We start from the raw sequence: 24,951 nt of genomic DNA on the forward strand, positions 1-24,951 counted from the left end.
TTTCAGAACTGTAGTGTGCAAAACACATTGTAATATCATTTTGGTGACATTTTTCCAGTGAGCTTGGGGGTGGTATCTTTCCCAGGACATCAAATACACTAAGACTGCCATTGGTGCCCCTTCAAAAAATGCATGCAAATAGATACTCTGTGGGTAGAAAGAGAAGATCCAAATAGATTCTTGCATCAAACAGGCGCTGCTCATTTGAGTTTGCCTCCAGCCTGCACTGACGCCATTCTGACAGTCTAAATGTTTCCACTTCACTTCCCACAAAAGCGTTAGCACATCTTAATGCCACTAAATGCCACATTTCGATCCTGTGTAATATTACTCTGTCACTACTAAAGCGTTCAGGTCCCCCCGAAGTCGTCGTCCACCCCCAGTCTGGATGGAGCTCAATGGAGCTTTTTGCCAATCCAAAGCCAAGCAGAAACTTCTGCCTGGGGAGATGAGTCTGAGATTGTGGCTTTTTAAATGCAGTTTGTGCTGATCGTCATGAGAGTGTGTGGGGGTTGCAGTGTGTACATGCATCCGTGTTTGTGTGTGTGTGTTCTTTCGTGCAAGATCATTGGAGGTCTCTCAGTGTTTCAGTGCAATGGGCAATTAGAGCAGAAAAGTGCTGGTCCTTCCAGCCTGTCTGTCTGCCTAATTACGGGCGCACACACGCGCCACATTGACTGATGTGCTGTTTGCTGTAGTCTAAGGACAGAGAGAATGAAAACCAGCTCATTAAAACATGCACACACACACACACACACACACACACACACACACACACACACACAAACTCTGCATGATCTATCCATTAATTGCACTGCTAACTTGAAATGCACATCACTGCAATGAGGATGTTTTTCGGAGAGTGACAGTAAGATCCCGGTCCGTATGTTGTTGGCACAAGTGTTATGGTAGGCATGAGATGCTCACACCCATATTTACACACACTAGTGAGTCACACAGTTCACATGCTGGCTAAACTACAGCAAACAGACCTTTTACTTGAGGTCAGAGTCCAGAGCTGTTTTTTAAGTATTCATATCAGAACATAATTAGATGCAAACTCTCTAACTTTCTTTCCATTTAGACAGTACATGAGGGTCTTGCATGGCTGGTTTAGTTTGCACTAGTTTGAGCACATTTTACAGCATTGCATACAGTTGTTGAGGTGTTTATGTCACTGATATAGTGAATTCTGTTTGCAATTATAGGTTGAATTGTAGGTATGTATGAGTATTGGAGATTGGATGGATTGAGTGCTTTGTTCTCAGTGTGTGTGTGTGTGTGTGTGTGTGTGTGTGTGTGTGTTTCAACGTGTTCAGAGATCTTTGGAAGATTGATAACACACCGGGCAAAGTGACATGGCTTTTACAGGACAGTAGCAGTGGAATGTTGGTTCAGAGCACCATATATACACGTCCACATATACATATACATATACATATACAATGGCCACAAAAGTTTTTGACATATTGGCATGTTTTATTTTATCCAAAATTTCAAGGGTCCAAATTATAATCATTTTTGCAACCCCCACTAATGGCGGTTGAATTAAGAATATTTACCAGCCATCCATAAATACAGTATTTCATAAAAGCTGAGAAACAGAATTTATGTGTCATTGTGACAATGGGATTGAGATGATAGAGAGATAGAGAGATAGAGAGATAGAGAGATAGATAGATAGATAGATAGATAGATAGATAGATAGATAGATAGATAGATAGATAGATAGATAGATAGATAGATAATGTTTGTGCTATCTTTAAAATAAATGATGCTTTGTTTGATATTTTGTTCTAATATTCATATATTTTTAAGTTTGACTTAAAGGGGTAGTCCACCCAAAAATGGAAAAATTCTCATATCGTTTCAAACCTGAATGCATTTCTTCTTCTGCTGGACACAAATGAACTGTTTAGTCCAACATTCTTCAAAATATCTTCTTTGTGTTCCACAGAAGAAAGACATGGTTAGGGTGAGTGAGTGATGACAGAATTTTCATTTTCGCATGGACTATCCCTGTGTTCAAATGTTTTCATTATGCATAGATGTATGTACGTACTGTATAAATATATATTCAAGCAACAAACCAGCTCAGCACACACACATAATATTTCAGCATAATCTGCTTGCAATTCATGATTACGCAATATCAAATAACTAAATCAGTTGAATTAATTCACCTTTCGAAACGAGCAAATGATTAAAATATAAATGCAGCCTCGCGCCGAGCAGCGTTACGGCAGCATTGTGTTGGGTCACGATAAAACGAACCCATTGAACGGCGCCATTTGATGTGGGATGTTTAATTTAAAACTGTATTGTGATGGAAATCAGGCGAGCGAGACAGACAGGGACGGGAAGACAGGGAATCTCCCTGGTGATAATGTTCTCTCCTCCCCCCTCCCGCAGCCCCCCGGTGACGCAGCAGTCCGTGTGTGTGAGAGAGAGAGGAGCCACGAGGTGCTTCAGAGAACGACGTCACCCAGAGCTCCCTCCTCCTCCTCCTCCTGGACCGGGAGGTAAGCAGCCACACACCCGCTCTCACATGCGTGTGGAGCTCCAGAGCGTGCACACCCTTTCTCTCTCGTCTCTCATTTCTCACTCTTGTCATTCCGTCTTTCATGTAATCTGTCCAGCCCTGCCTCTTTGTCACTTTATTTATATCTCTCATCTCCCTGAAGTCATTCTCTAACGCGCTCAATCACACACACACACACAAACACGCACTCATCCGAGGATGTGCTGCATTGGCGTGCGCTCTTTCCTATGGAGCCCTTCTGAGGGATCTTAAACCAGAAGCTCCAGAGCGCAGTCAGGCTTTTGACTCCTCGATTCCTCCGGGTCAATGTGGTAAGTCGGCGCCGATGTGGACATGGGCAGCAGGCGTGCAGTGGCCCCGGACCCGCGCGTGGACGACAGGTTGATGCCGGCCGCTCTGGTGGAACAGGAGGAAGACGAGGATGAGGACGAGTCCTCCAACAGCTGCAGCACAGACCGAGCTACCGTGCCTACATTCGACGTGCCGTATTTCCGTTATATTGACGAGGAGGGCACGGAGGAAGAGGGCGAGGAGGAAGGCTGGTGCAGCAGTCGCTCCCTGTCCTCCATCGAAGAGGAAGACTCCAGTGACTCTTCTGTCTCCCACAGGTACGCTGCCGTGCCTGCCACCCCTGAAAGGGTTTTGGAGCATCTGCTGGGCCACCTGAGGCTGGACGAGGAGCAAAAGAGCCCCCAGAGCAGAGAGACAGGTGAGCCGTCACCTTTTATCAAAGTCATGACCCACGTACAGATGTTTTCTGCTGACTTATTCAACTGATTTTGAGGCCTAATCTAACAGGTGTATGCGGAGATCTGCAGGCTTGACTGTATTTCATATGTCATATAACTTGTGTTTTAGTGTTTTTTCACTATAGAATTATGAAACAGGGCTGTTTAAATCTAAAACTATTAAAATTAAATTAAAATATTAAAATAAACCATTAAAATTTTGTAATTTGAAAAAAGCTAAAACAAAATATAAATATTGAACCTTTTAAACGTAATTTTGTTTTTAAATGTTGCCTTGGCCACATTCATAAAACTACAATGACTAAAACTAAAATTGAAGTACAATAAAATAAAGTAAATAATAATAATAGAGAGGTCTAAAATACATAACAAATTACTGAAACTAAAATTAAATTGAAAACTAAAATTTTATTCAAAATATCAATAAATACTATTATAGTACGTGATCTTTAACTTAAACATGATCATCCCATCTCTTAAACTGATAGTTCACCCAAAAATGAAAATTCACACTCTTTTGTTGATCCAAACCTGACTTCCATTCTGCTTTGGAACACAAAAGAAGATATATATATATATTTTTTTTTTTTTTGTTCATACAATTAAATTCAGTAGGGTCCAATGTCTTTTGTACCCCATTGACTTTGATTAAATCAACAAAGCAGTTAAAACGTTCTTCAAAATATCTTCTTTTGTGTTCCGCAGAAGAAGAAATTTTCATTTTCGTTTGAACTATCACTTTAAGAGATGGGATGATCATATTTTAGGAATAGTAGACCTGAATCTAGTACCTGGAGCATTCAAAACAAGCTGCAAGTCTGAAAAACCTTCTGGAAACCTTCTGAAAATGAAAATACTGTTTTTTTTTTCTATCAACGCTGCACTTTAATTTTTGTTGCACAAACATCTATCAACATTGTCACCTGCTGTTCCAAAAATGTTGCGGCATGTGCTTCAAACAGCAGTATATTTCCTGGTTCTGTTTTCATGCTATAAGGTAATTGATGTGATAGTAGTGATCTACTTTTAGCTGACTGCCCGACTATATCCTGCTGGTACTGAGTTATTATCTCCCGCTGGCTTTAATGTCCTGCCGTCATGGATGTCATACTGCACTCCATGTTTAGCTGGCGACGGTTAAACAAGGTGGTTGAAAGGGAAAAATGCAGATTGTGGAATAGTTTCACCTATTGGGATGCACAGAATAATGTATCATTTAAATGCTTGAATGATTATAGCATTGTCATATCTTGGACAAATGAATTAAAATATCCTTACATATTAAATATTCTGCCTGCCAGGCTTAAGTCATTCTTGTTTTTTCCAGACAGAATGTTTGTAGTAAAAAGTATTGATTTAGATTCTCCATAGGGAATGGAACATCTCTGTAGCCCTAAAGCCATTAGGTCGGGGTCAATTCTGGAGTGAAACTGGGGGATTTGTGACTCTTTTTTTGAAGCTGAACAAAGAAACAAATTCATTTTCAAGCCATTATAAGGATTATGAATGCACTCTGCTTTGGTACTCTGAGTTTCTGAAGTAGTGTGTGTTCGATATCAAGCTGTTTTGTCTCTCAGACTAGATTAGAGGAATGAGTAAGTGCTCTTTCCCTTTAGAAAAAGCCTGACTTTGCAGTGGCTGTTCCCCCTCCCTCTGTATGGCGAGCCAGTCCAGCGGAGTGAGTTCTAACCTCATTAAAGACATTGATAGCTAATCGCTATAGTTCAGCTCACTTCTCTGTTGTGCGCACAGAGTCTTGTCTGTTTAAATCCTGCACTGCTGCAGTTCTTCTGTCTGCTTTCTGTGCAGTTCCAGAACTCTCTTCCATTGCTGAACAGAGGTAAAGATGCTATTTGGACAAGCACACCACGTATACTCCTATTAATTACCAAAAAGAGTACATGTGGAGTGTAAATAGGTTTAAAGAGACAGTTCAAATGAAAATTCAGTTTAGATTTTTTTAGGGTGTGTTCACACTTGGCAGGTTTGGTTTGATTAAAACGAACCTTGGTGCGATTGCTGTTTGTGCGAGTGTGAACGCTGCCATCAGAACCCTGGTGCGAACCAAACAAGCGGGCCGAGACCCCTGAAAAGATGGGGGTCTCGGTCCGCTTCCAAACGAACTCTGGTGCGGTTCGAGTGAAATATAAACGCAACACTGACCAAAGACATGCAAACGAACCAAAAACGGGTCATGATGTCATAAGATGCGACCCTAAAAAGGACAGAATGCTCAAGCATACCTGTTTTTTCTCGTCAATTTCTCGCAATGTTGCCCTTCACAGTTCGTTACAGTCATCAGAACTGCGTCTCTTCGCAGAAAATCTTCGTTTGTGTGTTTGACGGAGGGAGTCCTGCCACTGTTTTGACTGCTTTACACATTTTATAAGCTCTTCACGAGTTCTCAGCTGGACAAAATACCATAATATGTAGGCTACACACATACAACGAGCACATTTATCCCAGCACACAGCTTTGTTTTGGATGTTCGGTAAATTCCGTCCCGAAATATATACGTAATAATAATAAAATCAGGTTCTGAACATATCCTATGCCTTTAGGTTTGGTATCTTTAGATTCAGTGTTAAAATGCCCATGTGAACGCTTAGTGGATCAGGACACTGCAGGACTAAACCAAGCGAATCGAACTACAAGTGTGAACACACCCTTACTCATGCTCATGTTGTTTGGATTTTGTTCTGTGGAACACAAAAGGAAGTGCTTTCAATTCAAAGAATGAGGGCTGGAGATTTCAAGCTCTAAGAATATTATACATGCACCATAAAAGTAGTCAATATGACTTTTGCGCTGTATTTGCAAGTCTTTGCAAGAAAAACACTCAGAAGTCATTATTAACTGAAAGTCTTTTCTTGAAAATCTTACTTGACAACCATATAGTCCCCATTCACTTTTGTCGTATGTAAAAGAGCAGCTTAGACGTTCTGCTAAACTTCTCTCTTTGTGTTCCATGGAACAAAGAAAGCCATACAGATTCCTAAAGACGTGAATTAGGATATGCATCAATGTATGTAGTTGAACTGTTCTTTTAAATCTTTGTGCTGATGAAGTATATCTCTTATTGTCACCATTCTATTATATATATAAAATAGATTTTTAGGTGTTGACAGGGTAAACAGTGATATCGTGGTGAGAGAAAAGGTCGCTATGATCTATGAACTGTCAGATGAAGTGGCTTCACTCCTAACTGCCTGTAAGCTCTGTTCTACTGGGAGGGTTTTGTCCACACTATAAATCTATTATGGTTTGACAGATAATAAATGAGTTTGACGCTATTTTTGAAATGCATCCATAACTGCATTAGCTCAGACTGCCCGGTGATCCATACCTAGTTTTTCTATGCTGTGCATGTGTCTGTCTATTTGTATATTTTGGTGTATTGGTATAAATAGTGTGTTCTTGTAAACGGAGAGAGACAAAGAAAGAATTAGACAGACAGAAGGAGAGACAGAGATTCCCAGAGGACAGGTCTCAGGGGACATGAAGCTTGCCGGTGAATTGTCGTGCTCGCACAGCCCTCACATGTGTAGGGAGTTTGATAGGGCTCAGTATTGATTTCATACGTCTTCTGAAGTATCCATCAGCTGATCCCATATGAATTCCGTGTTTACATCCTGCAGGACAGGCTGCATCTGCACACAAAGGGATTTAAATGTTTGTTGTTTAACGCATGAAGCCGAAGGGAAGCGTGCAGTAAAACTATTGATTCGGTTATGGAGAGCAGAGGTTGTTTTATTGTTTTTTTTTTTTTCTAAATGAAAGGTATCCAGCCAACTGTATCTCCCTACAGAGCTGGAGCTCTTGGCATTTCTTAATGCTAGTAAATACATGAGCAAGACAATGTGCAATGAAAGAAAGAGGAAAAATAACTCTGTAGTGGTTTGGTGCTTTTATGTGTTTGTCTGCGGTTCAATGCTTTTGTTTATTAAAAATGATTTTATGGTCAAACATGCAAGAAATGTTACAATTAGTGATTCATTTAGTAATGGCATATTTTTTTCTGCATTCAGTCTGTGTGTGTTTGCAATGAGGATCCCAGGAGACTTCTGCCGATAGCAAAGAAACAAATGGGCATATCGGGTTATTGTATTTTTGGAATCTACCATGTGTTCGATGAATGCAATGTTTCCTTTGTGTTCAATACCAGGCATTTTCTCTAGTAATGAACATGTCTTTTTCAATTTTCAGAGCTCAATTTTCAGAGCCAGAGACTTTCAGAGACTTTTGAATTTAAAACTAAAAATGGGACCAAAAAAAAAACTTTATTAAAGCAAAATGGAGATGTACAGTACCAAAACTTAAGAAATTCTAAAATACAATAACATTCAAAAGTTTGGGATCAGTAAGATTTTTTTATTTTTTTTTAATGAAATAAATTTATACTTTTATTGAGCTAGGACACATTCAATTGACCAAAAGTGACAGTATAGACATTTATAATTTTACAAAAGATTTCAAATAAATACTGCTCCTTTGAACTTTCCACTCATCAAAGGATCCTGAAAAGAACTGAATCACTGTTTCCGCAAAAATATTAGGTAGCACAACATTGATAATAATAATAAAAAAAAAAAAAGTAAAAACATTTTTTAATTTCTTGAGCACCAAATCGGCATATTAGAATGATTTCTGAAGGATCATGTGACACTGAAGTAATGATGCTGAAATAATACAAGACTTAAGTAACTTTGCCATTACAAGGATAAATTTAATTTTAAAATGTTACAATAGAAAAGTATTTTAAATTACAATAATATTTCACAATATTACTATTTACTGTATTTTTATCGAATAAATGCAGCCTTAGTGAGCATACAATACAAATTTCAAAAACATTAAAAAATCTTACCGACCACAGACTTTTAATCGATAGTGTACTTCAACCTTTCCCTTAAAATTGTTATGGTGATAATATAATTTGTAATTTACTTTGCATTCAAAAGCAAAAAAAAACAAAACCATTTAAATCTATATCTAGATCAGGTTGGTAACTGATCGTGAAGTAACATGTATTTCATGTGTTCTTTAACAAATCCAAACCTGAATTGATTTTTCTCCCCTGATCCGATATCTTCAATTTCTGCTGTAAATGAAGTCAATCACCTGAACGGCGCTCTTCTCAGGCCGGCTGAGGGTAATTGGCGAGCTCGGCTCAATGAGCGATAATCAAACCCTGTCCACATGGTTAACGGAGAGACTTGTGGGAATTCATTGATGATGATAACTCAGCTCACGAATCCTGAGCCTATTGGGCCTGAAGCTTTCAGAGCTTGTTATCCATGATTTATGGAAAACAGGAATAATCTGAGTAAAAACATCAAAAAACAAAACGTGCAGAGTGATTGTGTATGTGTGCTTTTCAAGAATACCGATGAATTTGGTGCAATCTGTCACATCCTCTCATTAACTCTAACAGTCTCATTTTCCTTTTTCTGCATGCTCAGGTTTCTTGTATGCGTCTGTCAATATCATAAGCAGCTGACCGGGTCTGTGTCTGCAGACCATGAACTGTGGTATCCCTCAGCTGTCCATCAAAGCATCACACAGCAGCTCATTTGACCTCCAGGGTTTGCCGCTGTCATTGAGGTGGTCATTAACTCTCAGCTTTTTCACATCATGTTTTCAAGTCAAGCTGACACACACTGTCTGATCGTTCCTGCAGTGTGGGTGGAAGAGCTTGAAAGAGTTTGGAAGATGCAAGAGACGCCAAGAATATATTATTAGACCTACTTTTTCATTATGAGAGGAAAAGCAAAACATTGTTTCTGCTGTCATTTAGCCATGGTTTTCCTATATAAAATGAGTTTCCAGTATTCCAGGATGCTTGAGTATTCATAATGATTGTAAATGGTACCTTCTCAGGAATGCATCACCTGAAAACGCATTTTGGATGAATTTCATCATCTAAAATAGTAGGGGTGGGAATCTTTTGGCACCTCACGATCCGATTCCAAAACTATTCTTGATCTATTTTTTTTCTTATTAATTAATTCGTTTCTTAATCTTAAAATAGATTTTTTTAATTTAATTACATATATAATTATATAAGTACTTTTTTTGTTTAATAATTACAAGTTAAAAATGTCATTAAAACAATAGTATGCTAAGATTTTAAATACATAAACTAATATAGCTTCAAAACAAAAGCAATGAGTAATGAGAATGAGATGTATTTCGTGTGACGGTGATGAGAATGAGATTTATTTTGTGTTGCGGTAATGAGAATGAGATTTATTTTGTGTAACGATAATGAGAATGAGATGTATTTCGTGTGACGGTGATGAGAATGAGATTTATTTTGTGTTGCGGTAATGTGAATGAGATGTATTTCGTGTGATGAGAATGAGATTATTTTGTGTTGCGGTGATGAGAATGAGATTTATTCTGTGTTGCGGTAATGTGAATGAGATGTATTTTGTGTGATGAGAATGAGATTATTTTGTGTTGCGGGGATGAGAATGAGATTTATTTTGTGTTGCGGTGATGAGAATGAGATGTTTTTCGTGTGATGGTAATGATAATGAGATGTATTTCGTGTGATGAGAATGAGATTATTTTGTGTTGCGGTGATGAGAATGAGATTTAGTTTGTGTTGCGGTAATGTGAATGAGATGTATTTTGTGTGATGAGAATGAGATTATTTTGTGTTGCGGTGATGAGAATGAGATTTATTTTGTGTTGCGGTAATGTGAATGAGATGTATTTCGTGTGATGAGAATGAGATTATTTTGTGTTGCGGTGATGAGAATGAGATTTATTTTGTGTTGCGGTAATGTGAATGAGATGTATTTTGTGTGATGAGAATGAGATTATTTTGTGTTGCGGGAATGAGAATGAGATTTATTTTGTGTTGCGGTGATGAGAATGAGATGTTTTTCGTGTAATGGTAATGAGAATGAGATGTATTTCGTGTGATGAGAATGAGATTATTTTGTGTTGCGGTGATGAGAATGAGATTTAGTTTGTGTTGCGGTAATGTGAATGAGATGTATTTTGTGTGATGAGAATGAGATTATTTTGTGTTGCGGTGATGAGAATGAGATTTATTTTGTGTTGCGGTAATGTGAATGAGATGTATTTCGTGTGATGAGAATGAGATTATTTTGTGTTGCGGTGATGAGAATGAGATTTATTTTGTGTTGCGGTAATGTGAATGAGATTATTTTGTGTTGCGGTGATGAGAATGAGATTATTTTGTGTTGCGGGGATGAGAATGAGATTTATTTTGTGTTGCGGTGATGAGAATGAGATGTTTTTCGTGTGATGGTGATGAGAATGAGATGTATTTCGTGTTACAGAAATGAGAATTAGATCTATTTAGTTACAGTAATGGCAATGAGACATTTATGTTACAGTAATGGGAAGGACATTTATTTTGTGTTATTGCAATGAGAATGAGATTTGAGTTAGTGATGAAAATAATTTTTTTAGGATACAGTTATGAGAATGAGATTTCGTTTTCCACGTGTGTTACGAATAATTTGGTGTGGAAATATGCTTTAAGCCATAAAAATTGTGTCAGGTTATAAAAGTATAGTTCATTTTATTTAAGCAAAATCTAATTTATTTTTTATTTTTTTATTATCTTGGGTGTGAAATATGGCTCGGACATGTCCTGCACATGCTTTTTGGGAGTCACCCGGGATTTATCCCACTGCAGTCTGTATGTCTTATAGAAATCTGATTCTAAATTCAGTCCACACTCTTAGTCATGGTCAGTTGAATAGTTTGCTACATGCACAATTAGCATGGATTAAAATTTTTTTTTTTTTTTTTCCTAGGGAAAACAAGTGTGTCTAATCTTTTGCTGGTCTCGCACTTCCTCACTGCAGAGCAGCAGTTTTTTTTCCAGGAAAAGTGGCACGTTCAGCTGCAGTAAAGTCCTTCATTTTTCAGATAATGAAAAATGCATCCTGTTTCGGTTGTAGCAAAAAAAAAAGAGAGAGAGAGAGAGAAGTGAAGAACTGAAAAAGTGAAGAGTGAGTCAGGTTAATGCTGCTGCAGAGTATCGAGAGTTCTTGTGAAATTGTCTCTGCAAATTAGAGTGTGTGTGTGTGTGTGCAGCTGCTGATTGGATTATTAGATTTAGTTTAACTAGTTTAGCACCGTTTCGAGTGGCACAGCACATCATAAAAATGCACACTTGCAGTGTAGACAGTTTCAATGATTAGAGAGGAACTGATTAAGCTCTATGTTCCTTCACTCGTTTGCTGTGTAACTGTGCGAGTCTGGAGAGAATGTGTTTGGTGAGAGTGCAGCTTTCCTTTTAAAGCAGTTTCAGGGTGTCATTTGGGGCTATTTATAATTAAAAAATCTTTGACCGTGTCTAGTATGTACTGAAGTGTATCTCACAATTGTGAGAAATAAAGTCAGAATTGCAAGATGTATACTCAATTAAAAAATATAAAAATTATTAAAAAGGTAATTACCTTTTTAGCTCACAGTCCAGACTTTGTAATTCACAATTGCGAGTTTATATTTTGCAATTCTGACTTTATTTCTCTGACTCTTTTCTCAGAATTGTGAGAACTCGCAATTACTAGTTATAAAGTCAGAATTGCGAGATATAATCACAATTGTAAAAAAAAGAGATCTGAGAAATTCGTACCTTTTTTTCATTTTTCAATAAAAACAAGCTTCTATAGAAAACAAGCGAAAACAAGCTTCCATAGAATTTCAGCAGATGCAGTACCTCATCCAGTATCATGAATACTCTGTTTTGGAAGACATACTCTGTTTTTACATTCTGTCACTGTGTTGGAAAGCACATTGCATATTCGGACACAGTGTCTGTCTGTGTGAGTAAGCAAGCACCTCTGGCGCGGCATGTACAGCTGCTAGCTGCAGATTACCATAATGATGCGAGCAGTTCAGCAGAGCAGAACGCTCAAAGCTCAAGGAAGTAAGTGTGAAATTAAAGAAGAATTTACAACAGTGCCAATGCAGCACACTCACACCGCAGCCCGCAGGAACACTGTCACTAATTGGATTTAGAGCTTATGGAGGAATCCCTCTGTCACCATACACTGCTTCAGAAAACACTCGACTCATTCATTATTCTCTCCCTTCCTCCCTCTGACCCCTCCTGCTTCTCTTTGCGATGCATAAGTCTAATTTAGTGGTAATTGGAATAAACTAAGCAGAGTGCTTTAAAATCTGACTCTGATGAATTGCTGCAGTCTGTTTATGCAGTTTGGCTCTATTTAATTACAGTTTCAGGGATCCTTAAGACCTACATTTATATTTACCGTTTACTTAGCGTTAACACCTAAAAGTCACTAACGCTGTGTAACTTCTCTGAATTTTAATTGCAAAAATCTGGTTACACTTCATTTGGTGTCCGTGTTACAGTTCAATTATACATTTAATAACTGGAGTAATAACAATTAACCACATGTACTATAAGTATAGGATTAGGATTTGGTTTAGGGTTAGTTGCATGCAATTATGCATAATTTCCTGTTGTTACTATAGTAACTACATTTAACGTGTAACAAGGACACTGTAAAATAAAGTGTTATCCAATTCAACTTTGTCATAACAGGAACAAGTCACATTTTTAAATATATTAACATAGAAAACCGCTAATTTGAATTGTAAAAATATTTCACAATATATATATTTTTTTACTATATTATTGATGCAGCCAAAAAAATCTTACCAACCCCACATTTTTGAACGATTGACGTCTAATTGAGAGGCACGATTGCATAAGATATTAAGTCTATTTGAAGTTTATTTTACACCAAAAAAATATTTGTGTATATTCTAAAGGCTTATAAATTATTCATAATGATGGTTTGAGTGACAAATTGAATCAATATACAGTATTTTGTTCTTGATACTCTAACCAAGAGGGTGGATTTGTTTACTTTATTTTTTTGCATTCGGGTATGTGTCTGTGTCTCATTATAAGCCATTTTCTCTAATAATGATTATAACTTCAATTTACAAGTGCCTAAATCACTTTGAAAATCATTATCTGTATGTGTCTCAATGGTAATAAAGAAACTCGGAATGTACAGATCAGCCACTTGTCAAAATATTTCCCACATTATTTTGCATTTATTTAATTTAATAATACAAAAAAATCACTACAAATTATATTATCAGATTAATAATTTGAATGAAAAGTTGAATTGAAAAATAAACATGAATTCCAGAATGTCTTAGTATTAGTTTGTTGCTTTTGCTTTAATCTCAGCAGCATTTAAAACTGAGGATCATGTTCTCCAGCATGATTTAAGAATCATCCATATAACATCTTGCACTTCAATGGAACATCTGCCCATCTGTACAAAGAGGTACATGATCAGTGTCACAAATGTACTTATGTTTTTAAGTATTCGTATATTGGTGCCTTCCACAAGTGAGGCACAACATTAGGTCTTGCTCAATGTTGTTACATTTGGTGTTCAGAATATACGTTTAAGGCATCTAAATTACTCACAAGCCAAAAAACGAGAGATTCTGTCGACCTGTGGATCAGATGAGAATATGGATTGACGTCTCTGTAGGAATCTAAATCACCATTTGCTCTCAGAGCAAATTAAAGTGGAATGAACAGTGAATGCATATCAGTCATTACGGTCTTATCCGAGTAATAGTGTCATTATGAGAGTAACAGTGTGTTTCAGTGGGATCAGCAGAGAGGTCAGGCGTATTAAGGGCCATTTACTGTCCTGCTCTCCCTTTTTATCCTTGTCACTGTATTTGTCTCTTTCTTTTGTCTCTATTATTAGCTGTAGATTATAGTAGGGTTGTTGGTGTGGAGTAGTGGGAAGTTGCTGCAGTACCCATATAATTGAAACTTAATTACAAGTATGCAGGTTGCACTGAGGTGAGTGATAAAGGGTTCTTCATCTTTTTCCAGAATGAAATGAATCTCTTTAACAAAGGTTACCCAGATAAGATTAAATGTGGCCTGTTACTGTTCAGTCGTTCTGCCATCACTGCGCAGTGGGATTAAAAACATTAGCAGTCTTGCTCAAGGTCACCACGCACCGTTCCTTCATGAACAGCGGCACCGAACGCTTCCAGGCAAACACAAGTCTAATTAAAGTGGTGCAATAGCAAAATGTGATAATGCAGGAGAAAGGAGGTCAGGAGGAAAGAGAGAGAACAGAAGAAAACAAACAAGAGCACATGTAAACTGCCTGTTCGATTGAGCTGTGGTGAATTTTTCATGATGCCACACTCACCAGAGTTTAAACGTTTACCGGCTTATTGTAGCTGCAGTGTTAGGCATTGTAAAAAGATCAGGTTTTAAGGAATAACCTGCTTTAACCCTCAGTTCACCTGTTCTGTCATTTTTGACCGAAAAATTATGTTTTGGTTTTTAGAATTTTGTTCTTAATCGTAATAGTACTAAACTTAGTAAAGGTTTTTGCACTCGCTATGTGAACACACACACAAAAAATGAATGGACATGATTCGAAAAGGTTAAATGGTCCTGAAAAATAGACACACTTGTATTGTTTGTGATTAAAAATGACCGCATTGGAAATGAACGGGGGATGAATTTCATCTAGTGGAAACGTTTGGTACTGCAGCCAAACAAAATCTTACTGAAAGCTCATTTTTTGAGATATCAACCTCACACAACTTTTAGTTTTATGGCTTTGATTTTCTCACAGTTTTAGAGTAAAACATGTTTTGGAAAATATATATTTCTTCTAAAATGTGTGTGTGTATATATATATATATATATATATATTAGGGCTGTCAAAGTTAGCGCGTTAATAACGCGTTAACGCAAAATCATATTAACGGCACTAATTTTTTTAACGCGCGATTAACGCAGCGCGTATTTTCTGTTTGACCCGTGGCCCAACCCCTAGTTGGAGAAATGGAGATACACAGTGTTGCTAACTTAGCGACATTGCAGACCCCTTTAGCGATTTTTTTTCCCTTCAACAAAGCGCCCAAACCTTATTTAGTTTCTGAGAATCTCCCGGTACCGCCGGTACTGCTCTCCCAGCACGCGCGCGCGCCTCTCTCTCTCTCGCGCGCTCTCTCTCTCTCTCTCTCTCTCTCTCTCTGCGTCTCGCGTGGAGGAGCAGCTCTTTAATTCACAGATATTATGTTGCTTCTCTAATTTTACAAGTATAGCCGAAATCAGAGCACAGATATTGTCTTTATCTTATGTGTATTTGATTTCACCAGACGACGGCTCGATTATCAGAATTTTTGTGCAGATTAACTTAACATCTTAGAAGGAAGAGCTGGTTATGTCTTAATGGGTCGCGTTTCAGTCACCATTTCAAATTCATTCCGTTGACAACAGAAACAGTAAAATATACCAATGAAAACATTTTTATTGAGAATTTAGCTTCATCAAAATGGGCACAGAGAGAGACAAACTACAATGTAATAATAAATAATGTAGCCTACATTTAGCATTTTTAGAAGAGCTGCCCCTGTCATGCAAAAATCTAATCATGTTTGTGTTAGTAAATTGCTCAGTGCAAAGAAAGAGAAGTAATGGTAACCTGGCATTTTTTTGTTCTTTCTACATGTCTAATAGACATGAACAAGTTCTTTGAAAAACATCTATGACCTTTGAAACATGTCTCCTCCTTATGCTCTATATTGACTATGGTTTCAATAATAAACATACATTTGCATAAAGCATCTATTTATCCATGCTCACGTTGATTAGAGTATTACAAACTTGAAAAGTATTAATTTAAGGAACATTTAGAACAAATAAAAAAACGTGCGATTAAATGCGATTAATCGCGAGTTAACTCATGACAATCATGCGATTAATCGCGATTAAAAATTTTAATCGATTGACAGCCCTAATATATATATATATATATATATATATATATTTCACTTTTTTCACTTCAGCAGTAACCTCTTAAAAAAGTTAACTTAAGGCTGTGCTCTAAAGCATTCAAGATTTATGACAATTTTAGTTGGAAATTAAATTTTTTGGTCTAAAAGTGGTTATCAGGTAATAAATGGATCATAAGTATTCCATAAATATAATTTAGTACCATAAAATCCCCTAAAAATACAAAATATATATATATAAAAAAAAAACATTCGCAAACCATATGACTTTGTTTACTGTGGAACACAGAAAATGTATGGCAGAATGTTCAATCTGCTTTGTTCCATACACTGAAAGTGAATGGTGACTACAGATGGCAACAAGTTTCCCAGTGAATTAAATTTTGGTTTGTTTCTTGCACAAAGCTGACAGAAGACTTGCAATATAGCACTTCAGTCATAAAAAGTAATTATATGATGCTTTTATGGAACTTTTTGGAGCTTGACAGTCCCTTGTCCCCATCCACCATCACTGTATGTAAAAGAGCAGCGTGAATATTCTTCAAAATGTCTTCGTTGTGTTCCAAAGAAACAATTAAAACAAATTAAATGACATCTATCTATAAATTACAGAAACGTCTGTCTGTCTGTGTGTGTGTCTGTGTCTGTGTGTGTGTGTGTCTGTCTGTCTGTCTGTGTGTGTGTCTGTTAACCACATATCTCTTGAACCGTTAGTCCGATGGATTTCAAACTCGACAGGTGTCTTGCTACGGGCACGAGTAAGTGCAGTGCCAAGTTTGACGTTGTTTGGATGAGAAATGCTAAAGATATCGTTAAATATATAATTTTTATAAGGTTGTGGTTTAAAAATAAACATTCTGACATTAGAGGGTTGTATCGGTCAAAGAAGCCCCAAGAAGGTTGTGGTTTAAAAATAAACATTCTGACATAAACACTCAGTCAGCTACACTGTTTACTTCTGAATATTATAGTTTGGTTCCAAAATGTGATAAATCCATTTTGATTAATTTGAGTAAAACGTGTTTTCTTTACCAAGAAACCAACAATTACTAAAAACACACACAAAAACTGATTTTGCATGGGCACTTTACACTGCTCCCTGCTTTCTACCATGCACAAATAAAAATGTCACTGAACTTTTGCTGTGTAATTGTAACAATGAGCATTCAATCACACCAAACCAACAATTGCTAAAAACACAGACAAAAACTGATTTTGCACGGGTATTTTGCACTAGTCTATCTATAAATTACAGGAACGTCTGTCTGTCTGTGTGTCTGTTAACCGCATATCTCTCGAACCGTTAGTCCGATGGATTTCAAACTCGACAGGTGTCTTGCTATGGGCACGAGTAAGTGCAGTGCCAAGTTTGACGTTGTTTGGATGAGAAATGCTAAAGATATCGTTAAATATATCATTTTTAGAAGGTTGTGGTTTAAAAATAAACATTCTGACATTAGAGGGTTGTATCGGTCAAAGAAGCCCCAAGAAGGTTGTGGTTCAAAAATAAACATTCTGACATAAACACTCAGTCAGCTACACTGTTTACTTCTGAATATTATAGTTTGGTTCCAGAACGTGATAAATCCATTTTGATTAATTTGAGTAAAAATGTGTTTTCTTTACCAAGAAAGTGGCAAGATGAAAACCACTATTTTCTGTTTCAAACTTTCACATAGAATCTTTAGGTTATAATAACATAAAATTTTCAAATCCAGATTTGGATTTTCAGTTCTATTATAAAAACAGATTATTTTCCCCCAAAAATTCAATAAATTCATGACACTTTTTTTTCAAAATGCTATCATATTGTAACTGTTGAAATCAGCCATCACTAAGAAATATCTCCTGAACTTTTTTGACGGCGATCAGCTCACAAAAACTGATTTTGCACGGGCACTTTGCACTGCTCCCTGAATCGCGACGTGCTTATTCATTTGTGGATGTTAACTGAATCTGTAAGTCAGCTATGCTGTTAGTGTTTACTTCTGAATATTATATTTCATTCTGGTGCGCTTAACGTTATCGCTACTGTGTAATAGTAGCCTATGCTATTCACCAACTAAACATATCCTATTCAATGCGTTCACAGTCTCTTTCACGGGCATCATTTGTAGTTGCCTATTCACAAACTGTTTGCTCAAGCATAGCGTTTTCTTGGAGTTCACTGTGTGCTTTCTACCATGCACAAATAAAAATGTCACTGAACTTTAGCTGTATAATTGTAACAATGAGCACTCAAACACACCAAACCAACAATTACTAAAAACACACTCAAAAACTGATTTTGCACGGGCATTTTGCACTAGCACTTCGAAGGTTGTGGTATTCATAAACACTCAGTCAGCTACACTGTTTACTTCTGAATATTATAGTTTATTCACAGCCATCATTTGTAGTAACCTAGCCTGCTCCCTGAATTCAATGCGTTCACAGTCTCTTTCACGGGCACCAAACCAACAATTACTAAAAACACACACAAAAACTGATTTTGCACGGGCATTTTGCACTAGTTAAAGTAAATGTTAACAGAATTTTCTCTTTTTTTGTGAACTATTCCTTTGAAAACATTCTTCATTACGATACGTTTTATCTTTTCTCAGTTGTTTTCTCCCTAAAATGTCTAATGCATATGACATGTTCTTGTTTATTTCCAGAGAGCGTACTGGATGACTTCCTGCTGACGTATCCTGTGTTAATGTCCACCAGTGACCTTTGTCAAGCACTACTTGGTCAATATCCTTATAATGACATGCACACATGCTCCTATACGTCATTGCTGATGTTGTTTTTGCTACAGTAGCTGCCTGACTACATTTTTAAAAGTTTTTTTTAAAAGTTAAATTTTTTTTTACAATACAATATACAATAGACTACACATTTGTTAACTATTTTAACATGGACTAACAATGAACAATACTTCTACAGCATTTATTAATCGTAGTTAATCTCAACATTTACTAATATATTTTTAAGATTAAAAGTTAAAACTGTTGTGCTGCGTAATACATTACATTATTTATTTCTTTAAAAAAATTTCTGGATTCTTTGATGAATAGAATGTTCAAAAGAACGGCATTTATTTGAAATAGCTTTTTTTGCAACATCATAAATGTCTTGACTGTTACTTTTGATCAATTTAATGTCTCCTTGCTAAATAAAAAGTTCATATAACATATTGTATATTTACAATACATTAGAATGCAATATATTACTAGATAATTCATTAGTAAATAGATTATTTTAATAGTATTATATAGTTCACACATTAAACATTTATTATCAATAATACACTTAATGGTTGCACTTTATTTTACAGTATGTGCACATACATGTACTTACCTAAGAAAGTACTGGTAATATGAGGTAACTACATGGGTTAAGGGGAAGGTTCAGGGTTAGTACCTAGCTATTTGCAATCACTAGAATAAGTACATAGTATGTATATGGGGAACACAACTGTAATATAAAGTGCTACCCCCTAAATAATATACTACAATTTAAGTTTTGAAAAGAAATTTAAATGTAGGCACAATTAATCTTTGTCAACAAAACTTGAATTTAAGCATGAGCCTATATATAATTTTTTTTAAAGATCATTCAGTAAAGTGTCAACATTTTGATGAGTAGTATACAGTGTATTGTAGATATACATGAATGTATTGTAATTTCTAAGTGATATATTCTTCAGTTAACTAATGAAAGATGATCTGAGACTCCCATGAAGCAATAAGCAACTCATGGAACTGTACTATGGCCGAGCAGCACTGTTATACATGCTCTTTTACATGATCTTAACAACACGCTTTGTCTGGCAGTAAACCACTTAACAAATCCTACGCCGTTTAGCCGAGGGCTCGCAATTAATTTTCTCTTACTGAACCTCTGTTCATTTAATATGGAGAATTCGGCCTCAGGCATTTCCTCCTTCCTCTGAACTGTGGTTTTGAGCAGAATAGATTTGACGCCTTAACTGCTCCTGGTCCACCTATTGTTCAAAGAAAGGACAGATGAAAGAGGAGGGGAGAGACACTCTGCTTAGGAAACGAAAAGTGCTGCACCTGCTGTCCCAGTGGAGCTCGCAGTGCACAGACCTGCCGCAGGACGACGAGCACGCCAAAATATTCCTCAAGGTACGGATGGAGAGGGAGAGAGAGAGAGAGAGAGGGAGGGAGGGAGGGAATTATTTTTGGAAATACAAAAATGCCTCCACCCCTACAGTTTTTGATTTCTTAATGCCTCATAATGAGGATGAGATCGTGAGATTATTGCTGGCTTCAGAGGATTTTTAAATGCCCTCAGACCTTTTGATTATGTGAACATGTATTACAGTGAAATTGGTGCACACTTGTTTTGGTTACACTTTATTTTAAGGTGTCCTTGTTGCGGTGTAATTATTCGTTTAGGTACTAAGTAATATTAGGGGCCGTTTACACGACACCGTTTTCAACTAAAAATGGAAAACTTTTTATGCGTTTCGGCCGTTCATTTACACGACAACATCGTTTTGGGGGCCTGAAAACACAAACTTTTGAAAACTGGTTTCTAAGTGCAAGTTTTAAAGGTGCTGTATGTAGTTTTTAGCGGCCTCTAGCGGTGATGTTTCAGATTGCAACCAATAAGTTTACAAGCGCGTGCTCTTACGCTTGCTCGAATTTATGAGCGAGCACTGTGGGTACCGGCCAGACTGAGACGCAACACACAAAGCATCCCACAACATGCTGGAAACTCAGGTAAACTCCCACTGCAACGTTAAAATAATAGGCTACTTTTATCAGCTTGACGTTGAACTAATGCTCCATGCTCGTACCATGATAAGTATGGAACCCTATCAACCATGCCGAATTTTGCCACTGCAAGCACCACTTCACATTTTCTTCAGGATATGTACATTCTAGGTTTGTAGATAAGGTTTCTCCATTATTCAAATGCCCTGCCGATGTTGATCCCATGTTTTCACCCGAAGTTCATCCGATTCACGTCTGGCCTTACGAGCTTCAGCAGAAAAAAACTTTTTTTTTTTTTTTTTTTTTTTTTTTTTTATATGTGCAGTTTGTGTTGGAGTCTGTGTTTTGCTGGGCGCAGGTCGTTTCTTAGTGTTATCAGACATCATGTCATAAGTTGCATAAGTCATAAGTCCATGTCATAAGTTGCAGTGTCGTCGCTGTTGAGTGCAAAGTCAGTAAGCTAGACGAGGCGAGAGGCTCGGGAGTGCGCATGCAGGTGACGTCACTGGCGGTAAATCCGACCCGGGACCTTCACATAAAAATAAGAATACTTGCTTTCAGAGGTAATAGCAAAACCCGCAAAGTGGATAATTTTAAAGTGAGATTACAACCCCTTCACACACAGGCAATAAAAAAAGGATTCGTTTTGGTAGAAAATCTACAAACAGCACCTTTAATAACGATACAGTTATTTTCTTACTGTAACCCAGCTAACACAGTTACGTTGTGAAGACGTAACTGGACCGGACCATATTCGTAATGTGTATATATATATTATATATACGTATATATAATTATATACACATCAAAATCCACTTTTCTCAGGATATAATTTTTTGTCTAGTAATTTGAATGTTGTATTCGAAAGGAGATGCAAAGAAATTACACATTGCTGGGTGTTAGATTTTTTAGAGTCACTTATTTGGTTTAAAAAGTCTTTTAAAATGTCAATGACGTCAGAATTACTTACGTCATTAGCAGAATGCTAGCGTGTTATGGGCAACAACAACTCAACCTGTAAGAAATCGAAAGAAATAAGTACTCGTTCATTCAACTTTCGACCTATAACCCATGTTGAACTTGCAAAACTTACAATAAAATCTGAGATTTCTCAACGGGAATCAGGTGAAAGAGACATTTAGCCGTCTAGCCTTATAGACTCCCATTCAGTCTGTACTCGCCCGCGATCACCTCCAGTGGAATTCTAATGGAACTGCAACCAATATCGATACAATGGGGCTAATAGGAAGTGCCAAGGCTCTCCGTAGACGGGCTCTGGTATGTCCCATATAATGTCCAAATGGCATATTATCACTAGGATAATACCTTGTAATGCAATTATCTGGAAAGTTATCGGGAGACCAGTGGACCACGTCCACTTTTTAGTCGTTCTTGCGGATCCGTATCGTTTTGACCATGTTGTCATCTGTACACGAAAAACGCAAAGGAAAAACGTTTGCAATCGCTGTCGTGTAAACGTACCCTAAATGAACAACATTACTATAGGATTAGATGTATGTAATGATATAGTTATTACTACAGTAAGTATGTGACATATGTAGCAAGGACACTGTAAAAAAGGAGTTACCCTTTTTTTATTCAAATCAAATCAGATCTATTCGTTCAGACAGTGTAAGCAGTATCTGATATATATATATATATTAGTTAGAATAGTAATAACTTATGCCACATTCACATCCTGAAATTTTAATCTTGCGTTCATTTCATGTTTGCAGACTCTGTACAGACACGTTCTGGATGATCTCTATGAGTTTCCCTCCCTGGAGAATGATCTCAAAGAACTTCAGAAACTTCTCAGAATGCAAAGGAGACAGTGAGTCACTTCATCACTATCACGCACACATCACATCTGATTTTTACTCAATGAATTTTATTAGTCTTAAATTATACATTTTTTGTTCACAACTGATTTTTGGGAAGCTCTTTGTTATGGCAGATATTTTAAGACTCATTAATTATATTCACACAATAACATCCCTTATTCATACTCCTTAAAATGCAAAATGAGAGATGGAAAAAGACAAAGTGATGCCCTATAAACTCTCGTCTTTTAAATAAAATCATGTTGTTAAGGAGTTTTTTTTTTTTTTTTTATCCATGCAACCACTTTGGGATTAGCCCAACAAGGCATGGTTTTCCTTGACATTCTCCCTTTCACTTCTGGGAGACATGATGAGAAATAGAGTAACAGAGAGATAATAAAGGAGTGAAATGATGTTACAAAGAAGACAGTTGAGATCCTCATCAGTCTCTCTCGAGATGACAGACTCATTCTGCTGTGGGTGATATCTGAGCTTTAATTAGTTTTAAAGGATTTATAAAACTGCATTTTTAAATGACTTCTTTTGAATGACTGTCAACATATTGTTTAATCAGAAATTGACTGAGAGGCATGTTCCCCTTCAGATTTTTGAGAGTTTTTTTGATTCAATGCAGCTTCCAAACTTCCATTAATTAAATCAGGTTACACTTTATATTGTCTCTTTAACTAGGCTACTATGTACTTGCATCAAAAAATAAGAACAATATACTTAGTGTTCATGTCGCATAGCAAAACATTTTTTGCTGCTATTGAGGTAATATATAATATGACACGGCTCTCTGAAATGCTTCTTTCTGATTGGCCAGTTGTGCCATTCCAAGATTAGTTATTCTCTGATAATGACCATTGTCAATAGTTACGCTGTATAATGACCATCTCATCCGGGTATTTGAGGCCGGTGCTTCTTTCAAACGGAGCTGGTGTTCCTCCTTAAAGTGTAACAAGTGGTGCAACTGTACATTATCCCTTAAAGGGTTAGTTCACCCAAAAATGAAAATTATGTCATTAATGACTCACCCTCATGTCGTTCCAAGCCCGTAAGACCTCCGTTCACCTTCGGAACACAGTTTAAGATATTTTAGATTTAGTCCGAGAGCTTTCTGTTCCTCCATTGAAAGTCAATGGACGGCATACTGTCCATGTCCAGAAAGGCAATACAGACATCATCAAAGTAGTCCATGTGACATCAGTGGCTCAATCTTAAGTTTATCAAGCGACGAGAATACTTTTTGTGCGCAAAAAGTAAACAAAAATAACGACTTTATTCCACTATTCATTTCCTTCTCTCTGGGCCTCGGGCTATTTCACGTAGTGTTTTTGCGCAGTGCGTCTATGTTGTACGTCACACGTAGGCTCACTATTGGCCGACGCTGGTCATGTGTGATGCGTGTGACGTACAACACAGACGCGCTACGCAAAAACACAACGTGAACTCACTCGAGGTCCAGAGAGAAGGAAATGAATAGTGGAATAAAGTCGTTATTTTTGTTTACTTTTTGCGCACAAAAAGTATTCTTGTCGCTTGATAAACTTAAGATTGAGACACTGATATCACATGGACTACTTTGATGATGTCTGTATTGCCTTTCTGGACATGGACAGTATGCCGTCCATTGACTTTCAATGGAGGAACAGAAAGCTCTCGGACTAAATCTAAAATATCTTAAACTGTGTTCCGAAGATGAACGGAGGTCTTACGGGCTTGGAACGACATGAGGGTGAGTCATTAATGACATAATTTTCATTTTTGGGTGAACTAACCCTTTAAATGTCCATCTTGCTTGAACTTGTTCATTCGCCTAGGCTCAAAGCTGCTTGCTAGGAACTGTTTTTCCTCGCAGAAGCATTGCATTTAATGAACCCATAAACAATTTCAACTCAAATCAGTATTTTGTGTCCAATTATTTAAGTATTACAAAACCACCCTGTCTGGGTTGATTTTGAGATAACAACCGTTGGGTTTACATTATCCCTCACTTAATATTATAATCTTATGCTTTCCCTATATAAAGAACTATAAAATCTTTTCTTTGGTCATGTCTCACCTCACCTTGTTTTTTGAAGCCTGGATTCATGACGGCCATGTTATAAGTACAGTAAGGTCAGGGTCAGGTTTTTTTGGGGTTCATGAGCCCACAACTTAATTAACACCGGATTAGGAAAGTGGCTTTGTAATCTTCCTCTAATACATATGCAGAATGAATGTATTCCTCCAGGCCAAAGAGCTTCGCTCGTCCAATATTTGTGTTTAGTAAGCAGCAGTCCTGCCGT

General features: G+C 37.1%; 1 protein-coding gene across 2 annotated transcripts in view; it reads left to right on the top strand.

Annotated features, from left to right (window-relative positions):
- Positions 1-24,951, top strand: part of rapgef5b (Rap guanine nucleotide exchange factor (GEF) 5b) — a 59,740-nt gene that overhangs the window by 26,003 nt on the left and 8,786 nt on the right. For both annotated transcript variants that reach the window (XM_081389191.1, XM_081389192.1), the window contains 5 exons: positions 2,413-2,522; positions 3,151-3,251; positions 18,768-18,846; positions 20,099-20,243; positions 22,574-22,671. In XM_081389191.1, coding sequence (XP_081245317.1) covers positions 2,413-2,522; positions 3,151-3,251; positions 18,768-18,846; positions 20,099-20,243; positions 22,574-22,671 — 533 coding nt within the window. The remainder of the gene's footprint in view (positions 1-2,412; positions 2,523-3,150; positions 3,252-18,767; positions 18,847-20,098; positions 20,244-22,573; positions 22,672-24,951) is intronic.

Source organism: Scardinius erythrophthalmus (genome assembly GCF_964197995.2).
Source record: "Scardinius erythrophthalmus genome assembly, chromosome: 16".
NCBI classification, from domain to species: Eukaryota; Metazoa; Chordata; class Actinopteri; order Cypriniformes; family Leuciscidae; genus Scardinius; species Scardinius erythrophthalmus.